General features: G+C 39.1%; 1 protein-coding gene across 1 annotated transcript in view; it reads right to left on the bottom strand.

The window, feature by feature from the left end:
- Positions 1 to 3,516, bottom strand: part of HIF1A (hypoxia inducible factor 1 subunit alpha) — a 35,436-nt gene extending 31,920 nt beyond the window's left edge. The window contains exon 1 of the mRNA XM_072428603.1: positions 3,192 to 3,516. Coding sequence (XP_072284704.1) covers positions 3,192 to 3,223 — 32 coding nt within the window. The 5' untranslated portion in view covers positions 3,224 to 3,516. The remainder of the gene's footprint in view (positions 1 to 3,191) is intronic.
- Positions 3,517 to 10,483: the final 6,967 nt, after the last annotated feature.

Genomic DNA, 10,483 nt, shown 5'->3' with positions numbered 1-10,483 from the left:
GTTCCTAAATCACACGCATAGAACTTGGTGAATTCATTTATTAAAAATCAGCATAAACTGGATGACTGCAGCAGGTCAGCTTTTGCAGGTAATCAGATATAACAAAAAATGTCCCGGTTAGAATAATTTGCCTCCTGGTGAAAAAGCAAGACAGATAGAGGCTGGTAAAACGATGAGTGTAATTACTCTTCTAATAAATGATCCACACAGAAGACAAAAATCAGGCAGAGTTGTAAAGCTTAGTCGCCCATCAACCCCCCACAAAATGGCGACGTGGAGCAGTCACAAGAAACAAACCCTGAGAACACAGCAACTCAGCTGCAAGAGTTTAAATAAACCCCCCCGAGGATTTCAGGATAGACGGCTCCTAGGGGCTAATACTGACCGCAATGAAATGCTGGCATACCATCACTTTACTCGAATCAGAACAATGAAAACAATTATGAATACACTCCAGTCACATAAATCATTGCAGGCAAGGCAGCAATACTCAGCTGTACAAAAGTATTAGAAATCTGATTGCTCTAATATATGCAAAACATGACCAACAGTTTCAAATAAAACCCTGAACTCCTCCAACCTGGCATATAAACGTGATCATCGACCACCTGACAAACCCTAGATATAGAAGAGGATATATTCGGAGTGAAAGGTATTCACATTCTTTATTATACACAGAACTGAAAACTGAACCCAACAAGCTACACACCAAACACAAGAAGAACGCTGAACAAAGAATAACTTTACCCTTGAACTTGTCTTTGCTTGCACTGTAATAGATTTTAGATCTAGAAAGCTGATTATAACCCCAATACTCTGATCACAGCTTCATTTCAATAAGGAAACAAGAAGTATGAATAATCACACTCCAACCGGCCATGAATTTGCCCTCTTTTAGCCTATTATCAATATTATAATATGGATTCCGGTCACAGCACAGGAAATGGGAATTATTTCCTCCAATATAAGCCTAGAATTGATCCTATAATTATAGGATATATTATAATTATAGGTATAATTTACCTATCTGAATGCCATGACATTGTACACGAAGGTATTCCCTCCAACCAAAGCACTGTGCTCATCTATACAATCTGTATTTCTCAGATTTACCCACAATCAATATCTGCCTTCAACCCAGAATTTTTTTTAACCGGGTGGGAAGAAATTATGGGCGGGTGGCAACTCTGTATTGTAACCCAACTTTTAGGTAACCACCCAAAAACAGCCGGGTGGTGCACCCAGCTAAAAGGCTCTGGGGAGAACACTGAATATTATCAATTACAAATACCTCTCAATGTCATGAAACAAGGTATTTTCCACAATAAAAGCCTGGAATTGGTTCACATCCCCTACAACCACTGATTATCAATGATGGCTAATAACGTCCACAATATCCAACCTGAAATGTCTGCAAGGAATATGAACGCTGGTGATTGACTAACATGATTATTTATTCCACCCAATTCCATAAATAGGGAAACTGATAAGTAAATAAAACTCCTTTCCCCAAAAATCTGCTCTAATTTAGTTATTGATTGTTCTATAATCATTTTATTGATCAGCGACCCCCAATATTAATCGGTCCTTACCGGCTCTAAAACTAATATTACCGATCCCATACAACGTGATCTGTATGGCACGTACCCTGAATTAGTTCTTGTCTGCCCTACAATCTTACTGATCACTGATCTCACTAACAAAACCAGAAATTAGGAAAGATCCTCCAAATCAGCACTGAATTACTCCACACGTGTTATGTGACCAATATTATTGATCACCGATCCCGATCTATGGGAAATAGAATATATCACCTGAGATCAACCTAAATTTGCTCCATATTGGTCGTAAAATTATTGATCACACTCAACATAATGTCAAGAAACAGGGAATGGAGAAAGTTCCAATAACAACTCAGAGTTGTACTACACTTGTCTTGCTATTATTATTATTGATTGCTGATCCCATCATTGTCATATTATTATTAAACAGTATATACATAACGCCAACATATTACACAGCGCTGTAAGATAAATAGGGGTTTCAAATGGCTGACAGATACAGTGACGTGGGAGAAGGAGAGGACGTTGCCCCGAATTTACAATCTAGGAATCAAACCCAAAAATCTGACACAACTTGCCCTATACCTCCCTAGTAATTATTATTGATCACACTCAATGACATGAAAGAGGAAATAAGAAGTTGGCCAAAACCAACTTAGATTGCTCTATACATGTCCTGTAATCAGTATTGATAATCATTGTTCCTGCTCAATGTGACATGGAGGAACAAAATCCTAAATCTACCCAACTTGCTATATATGCCACATATCCAGCAATTATTACTACTTTAATAAAAACTGATCCCGCTCAATGTTAATAAATGGGAAATAAGGAGAGGTTGCTCAGTATCACCCCAGATTTGCTCCATACCAATCATCACAGATCCCATAACATTGTTATGGGGGTAACAAATCTGCCCCAACTTGCTCCTCTCCTCCTCCTGTGTCACTGCTTGTATCTCTCTGTCATCTGCAACCCCTATTTAATGTACAGCGCTGCGCAATATGTTGGCGCTATATAAATCCCATTTAATAATAATAATGTCATGAAACAGGAAACGGGGTAAGCTCCTTCCAATACCAACCCCAAATCTCTCCATACATGTCCTGCAATTATTATTGATCCTTTCTATAGTCATAAAACAAGAAATGGGGCAAGGAGTTCCCAATAGCAACCCTGAATTGCCCCAAACCGATCAGCCAATCAATATTATTCATCACTAGCGCCACTCAATGACAAATAGGTGAACATTCCTCTATAGCCACTGGAATTCCTGCAATCAATATTATTGATCCCCATCAATGTCATCCCCAACAATATGAATTTAATGTACAGCGCTGCATAATATGTTGGCACCATTAAAATCCTAATAATAATGAACAAAGATATAGGAGTGTGAATAATATTCCCATATAATTTATCATTATTGATCACTGATCTCTATCAATGTCACCATTCCCCAGGATACACCAAAGTGTAAACAGATTCACCAATATCAGATCCTTATCATTAATCACTCTCCATAGGGGTGCAGATAACCCCCAAAATAGGCTTAGGGTACATTAATGTTGGTAATATATAAACCCCAGAGGGTGTCAGGGCCTCCAGGCAGGTAGGTCACACATTTACCTTTTCTTGTCGTTGACTGCTATTCCCTCCATGCCAGCCGGGGCAAGGAGGTATCCCAAGTTCCGTCAAACGCGGGGTGTTGTTGTCTGGTTGCTCTGACACTGAGGCCTTCTCCTACTGGAGGTGGCTGGGAGGGTTATAATCCACAGGTAACAAAAGCCCGACAAGCCGGCGGTATTCCCTCCCCGGGTAGATAAATAAGTGCTAGAAAGTGAAGCTAGGCCGCAACAGTCGGTGACGCAATACGTAGCCGGTACGTCTCCCTCACGCTCCTCTCCTCAGCTCGCCGCTGATGTCTTTCACTTCTACGCACACAAAACGCCAGGCCTTCACTTACGTCACAGATAGGCGTGACCCTCAAAACGAGTGAACGTACGGAGCCAATCAGCAACGCTGAAAGCCGAGCCCCTTTTTTTTCCTTATCCACGCCCCCGTCTTAGAGTCAGCTGATCCAGGGGAGGCGTGTCCCTGGAGAGGGGAAGAAGGTTAACCCTGTGTGTGCTGGAGGCTGCAAGTGCAGAAAAAAATAAAGGTTACATGTGTGTTTGTTCTGGCTTTGCATGGTCTTTATTATTTAAATAATTATTGTTTTATTAACCTGCCTAGCGGTCTAATTCCATCCAAATTTCCATGCAAGAAGCGTACAATTTTTTGCATGGAAATGTATTTTTCATTGTTGGCTGTAATTCTTAGTCAGAACTCACTGATATTTAATAAATGTAATAATAAACTTTAAATAACAAAACACAAAAATCTGTTAAAAAAAAAACAAATATTTAAACATGTAATGTAAGTGTACAGTGGCATGTATAATATATGTTTAATATAATTATATATATATATATATATATATTATATGAATATTTCTTTGTATTGGACTCAATACAGCTATTTTTTATTGAATCCAATACAAAATGATTTAAATTTCCCGCCAATTCTCCTGCCCGCACCGACGCATGAACCATCGTCACCAGGAAACCCCGGAGATCGTCGCTGCATTGTGCGGCTGGAGATCGGAGGACGTGTCCCCAGGACCTGCGAGGACCAGCAGGACGACGGGGAACGGTGAGCAAACAAGGTAAGTGGGGGTTTTTTTTAGTTAAAAGTGACCCCGAGTGTGACTCCGGAATACCGCTTTTTGCGGTATTCGGGAATACCACTAGGGGGGTTTAATATGATTTTGAAGTAACTTTTAATTATTTGATCAAATACATTTGCAGCTTTTAAAGTGTACCTAAACTCAGAATGTTCACTTTACATAAAAGGGTAGACAAAACTGGTATTTAAAGTAAACATTTTATTTTTTAGGTTCAACCCCACTAAAAAAGGGTGCAGCACCGTCCTCTTAATTCTCAATCGCCTAGGCCATTGGTCGCTAACCTTTCAGACCTCACTGACCACTAAATTTATCATCTTATATCCCGCAGACCAATATTATAAATTTTATAAAAAGATAAATACATTTGTAAACTAATGATCTTCCTAATGGTGTCTGACAATGACCATGGAGGCTCTGATTCATTGATCAGCTCACGGTTAAGTGAAGTATTACCATTGTTACTACTGATAATTATCATTAGTTGCATTATCTTTGGTATTACTAAAGAAATGCAAAATATTTGTTTAGTTTTTCTCACTCCTTGTGAGTGAGAAAAACCAAACAAAATCAAACTATTATCAAAATCAAACTATTTGTTGTCATTAAGTATAACAGTTACAGAAAATACACAGGTAAGGTCATACTTACCTAACAGAGCATCTGAGGAATAAACAAATAAAATAAAACAATGGGATGAGAATCGGTATTGGCGGTGCGGGGTGACTGTAATGGTGTAAACAATACTGAAGCGTACGGCTCCACAGCGGTTGCCTCATACACCTTAAGACTACACTGACGTCACGCTGCGCCTCCCTTGTTTTTCTGTGTCTAGTACAGTTTGTGAATTTAGTGCAATATAAAGGCAAACATTGTCATTCAGATCATAAGGAATTATTAGAATATTTTTGTTTTATTAATAATAAAACATAAAAATTGCAAATAAGGTCTAAATTTTTCTGGGGACCCCCAATGAGCGACCACTGGCCTTGGAGATCAATTATGAATGGGAGCACAGAGCCTCCCGGGATACCTACATCACCCATCCAGGGAGACTCTTGGCTGCTTCTTTCTCGGAAGGAGCCCTTTAATCAATAGGGAAAAAATTGCTGATCTCATGCATGCGCGGTAAAATCGGCAAAATTTTCCCAATCTACGTCACCTGATCTCGTGCCTGCACAGTACAAGATAGGGTGACGTAGGAAGAAGAAGACGGAAGAGGAGAGAAGAAGGTGGCGACACCTCTGCGCCGGGCTGAATTCGGATATAGAGGCGATGCGGGACCTGATGGAAGAAACCTCCCGATGGATAGACTGCTCAGCTGGATTGAAGGTAAGTGTGATTTTGGGCTTACTTCAGCTTTAATAAAACCTCTCTTAAAGTGGCCCTTTTGCTGCATTTTTAACTACAAAAAATACATTAAAAAGTTAATTTTTTTTTAATGAAAACTTTATTTTATATAAAAGGGAAATATATATTTGATATAATGGGGAAACATCTTATATAAAGGGGAAACCTGCAGCCTCCTGGTAGAAGGAGCCCTTTTGTCAAAAGATAAAAAAATTGCCAATCCCACGGATGCGCAGTGAGATCAGAAAGTTTTTTCCACATCTAAGTCACCTGATCTCGCGTCTGGGTCGGGTGATGTAGGAAGAAGAACCCAGAAGAAGAGGAGAAGATGGCGGCGCCAGCCTGAAGATACCTGGACAACACGGGACCCGATGGAAGAGACCTCCGGATGGATCAGACTGCTCTGCAGGATTGAAGGTAAGTGTATTTTTTTTTTGTTTTGGTAGGCTGCTCCTTCTGCGCATGCCCAAAACTGGACATGTGTCATCAGGGGTTTTCCAATATTGTAAAAAAAGAAATGCTGATGCATGCGTAGTGAGATCGGCTTTTTTTTACAATTGAAGGGAGATGCATCACCCATTCTCATACCTGCACTGTACAAGTTTGGGTGATGTGAGAAGACACCAGTCTGTTCCCAACAGTTCCTTACAATGACTTCCATCTCTTCAGGATAATGAGAGAACCCTGCCACTGGACAGCCAATAGCAAGTCTCTATATCACACCGGCAACGATACTCACTCTCGAAAAAAGGAACTACATCTGTAAGCCATAGAAGAGAGAGAACTCCAGAAAAAAGGGTCATGTGACCATGGCTTTATAATAATAAAAAATGAGATTTCAAAAAAGTTAAATGTAATTAAACTGTTAACAAATGCAGTCCTTCACAGAGGATTGGGATGGGGTTAGGTTTATTCTTGAGATCAGATTTAAAACAATATGTGGTGATCTTGCCATGCAAGTCCTATCCACTTTATAGCAGCCTTTCTCAACCTTTTTTACCCAATGAGGAACCCTTGAACCCCACGAGGAACCACTGCTAAAACCATAGAAGGTCAAATAAAAAATATATACTTTACATTAGTGGAAAGAATGTCCCTCTTACAGATAGCTGAAATGTGCTTTGATGTCATGCTACTGACTCTGCTGGCATTGGCCATGAAACGTTGAGGTCACCATTACATGGAGGTCAATCAGCCATTGATCAAGAACCCAAAGCACCTTTGGAAGAAGCCTAGGGCTCCAAGGTTACCTGATTGGGAATGGCTGCTCTATGTTGTCCGTCTGCCATTTTCTCTTCCAGTACACACTACAAGTGGATGAGTGGTCTACTGTTGTCACCATCAGAACCCCACCTGAGAAAAAAATAGTAAATATACATGGCCGATTGTAACATTATTCCAATGAAAGGTCAAATCTTGTTGTAGTATAATTTTATTGTTGACCCTCAGCGTATCAATTAATACAAAAGAGGATGGAAGGTGATTGCTGATTGGTTTGCATTTTTTTTTAGCAAAACAGATGAAAAGACTTCATTGTTCTGCTATAACAAGTCATCTTTATGGACTTTACTATACTGATCATCATAATGGTCCAACTGATGAGTGAGGCTGTCTAACTCCAGTCCTCGAAGGCCACATATATACAAACTTTTTTACTCATTTCAAAATTGCAGTGGTAAGGGTCACTTAAGTTTAATGTATTGTTTAGTCTAGGGCAGCCTTTCTTGACCTTTTTTACATGGGGGAACCCTTAAAATAACTTTTATGTTGTATGGAACCCCTTCTATAATTCTTATATCCACAGCTCGCATTAAATTATTGTGTGGTGGTCAGTGAGAAGAATGCCTCTTATATTGCTGGCTACTGGCAACAATTCCAACTCTACAAATAACCAAAAATTGCTCAAAGAACAACCTCTGGAGGAATCTTAAGGCTCCACAGAACCTCTATTCTAGAGGATGATGCTTTCAAATTAAACTTATCTTACTTCCTGCTTCCGAAGCAGCCAACGTTCTTCTTTCACTTCCCCAGGCTGGTTTCATGGATCCATGGTAGAAGCCTCCCTATCCTGCTGGTTTGACTGCTGCCAGCTTGCTCTTTAGTGTAAGTCTGTGAGCCGTGTATAAAATGACACGAAGGCCCTTGGGTTTTGCATTCTAACACGGGAATAAAAACCCATTGGATGCGACCAGAAGCCCACCAATATGGGCCCGTACCCTTTTGGGTGATGGGTCTCCCAGTTGATCAGCCAAGCCACCTCTTGCATCTAAAGATCTGCCAGGATAAGTAGAAGGTGAAGGGAGGGACCAAGCAAAACCTTAAGTTGAGATTTAAATATAAGTTCAACTGTCTACTAAATATTATTGGATCTACGCGCTACTCGTAATATGCTTAATCACTGGGGTTTATGACGGGCTTATTTTAATGAGACTTACTCAGCTAAATCAGGAGAGGGATTGTTCCTCGAAGAGTAAGGATGCACAAATCCTCCAAAATCAGCCTAGACAGGAATTTGATCTTAATGGACTGAGCAAATCGCTACCAGAATGTATGTTTTATTATTTGCTTTTAATCTAGGGATGAGGATGTCAATAAAACTGCTTGTTATTATGTGATTATGCATTGAGCACAGTCTGAGTCTTTTTTTTCTTAATCCGTCATACCTAACAATGTTTTGGCTCCATTCTAACCTCCCCCTCTAATATGTGAATGTAAGAATTTTTCTAGGGATTCTATTTTGACGTAATCTGAATTCAATAAATTGTTTTCCTAGAAGAGAATAATTTTAAGGATTTACGTGATTTTGGCATTGTTAGAAAATGTTGCATATAAGGGAGAATGTTGTTTTTTTCTCAAGAATGTACACTGTAAGCTTTTACCCATTCTTTGCTTGATGTAAGTTTCTCTATTGCTCATAAAATGGCAAAGAAAAGTAAGCCAGCGTCTCATTTTCCAAAGCAAAAACTAACTTTTGTTAACTGGTCAAGTTGTTTAGCAAAAGTAAGGGCTCATTCCCTCTATAGGGATGTTGTGTGTTTTATTGAACAAATACGCAATGGGCCTTATTTATTAAAGCTCTCCAAGACGGAAGAAGATAGAATATCGTGGGAGAACCTTCTTATCCAGAAAACCATTGATTGCTATTTGGCAAATGTTTTTAATCCTAGATAAGATCCATTTCATTTTTACTGGGTCATCCAGGTTCTCCCATGATAGTCTAACTTTTTCAACCTTGGAGAGCTTTAATAAATCAGGCCCATTGACATAACCATGAAATAGGCTACACTGGGCATCCTATTCATTTGAATTCACATTACATACAAATGTAGTGTTTGTATGCATTACCACAGTGCTTTCACAAGGTGCGCTTGGGATAACGGGATAGAATAGCCATTTAGCACACTAATGTCTCATACACTGCTTAATGCATCCATTTCCACAAGAAAACACATCTGTTAATACAACACTGTATTGGGAACGGACCCAATTCCCAATATCAGCTGATAAATGGTTAGATTAGCTGTCAATCAATGTAGTGAATGCAATGGATGAGATAATGGCACAGTTGCCTATTGGCAAAATATGAATTCTGCACATTGGGAGATATGGTCATGCAATTAAAGAAATTAAAGAAGGCCTCCTTTTAAAGCATATCTAAGAGAATCTTGTTAAAGATTTACTCTCTCCAGTATTAAAAAACATTCAAAAGAATTACAAGACAAAGGGGACCTATTTATAGAATGCTGGTGATTAGGCTTAGATACAATTTAGGACATGCAGCTATAAGCCTAAAAATGTACATTCTGTATTGCCGATTTTTAATAATTTCCTTTGGACCACCTTTGTACATTTGTATATTTTCTATCACGTGACGTTTATAAAGTAAAATCCAACAAAGGAACAAAGTCCAGAATGTGGTAAGGGGGTCTCAGTGCTGGAGTATCCAAAATAAATTAGGCAATGGTAACATCGGCAATGATCGGTAACATTGGCAATGATTCCTAACTGGGACACTTAGGATTTACCAGTTTCTTCTTCATTCTTCCATTCAGTAACATAATCACCAACAATCCATTGTATATATAGGCTTATATGGGTGTATAAAGAATAAAGGCACATGGCTAATCCCCATGGCTTTGGTCCTAAGCCTTTCCATATTGTCAAACACAATCCAAAATTAAACTTTGAAGTCCTCTCCAACCTAAGGTGATGCAGTATGTTGTAAAGCAATCGCTATGCCGTTTAGCACATACTGCAAACATAAAAGTAATGTCTCTCTGATGACCCACTTTACCACCAGTCTGTGTGGCTTAGATTCTTTGTGCTAGTTGATGCCTCCAGTTTAGTTTTTGGATTCCTCTGATATTGTACAGTGGTGAGGTCATGACTGCTCAGGTCAATACTCTTCAGTAAATTCAAGTGGTGTGAACGTTTAATGATGCAGCCTCTTTGCTGTTGTCAATATTTACTGTGCTAATGAGATCCATAATGAGAGCTTGTTAGCATTTCCCAAATTCCACTCCCTGGGCTTTGTAATAAGACTCGTTTCCCATAAAAAGAAGTATGCTACTGAATAAAAACAGCAGGAGTTGTCCAAGTCTATTAGGGAAAATGGAATAAATTAATTTAATACCTAACATCTAAGGCCAAATTTTTTAAAATTCTTTTTGTAGTTTTGGATAAAATAGGGGAGACATTAGAACCTTTCTCAGCAACTTTGTGACTGGTGTATGGTGAGTATTTGTAGCTAGAAGCCTTGCAGCAGTTTAATCTCAGAGCTCTGACAATGTGCTGTTAGTCAAAGTGATGATCTCCCAAATCAGTTTCTTGTCATGTGATATTTGCA

The sequence above is a fragment of the Pyxicephalus adspersus genome, chromosome 12 (genome assembly GCF_032062135.1).
Source record: "Pyxicephalus adspersus chromosome 12, UCB_Pads_2.0, whole genome shotgun sequence".
Classification (NCBI taxonomy): Eukaryota; Metazoa; Chordata; class Amphibia; order Anura; family Pyxicephalidae; genus Pyxicephalus; species Pyxicephalus adspersus.
The sequence above is the reverse complement of the archived record's forward strand: the minus strand, read 5'-3'. Positions and strand labels throughout refer to the sequence as shown.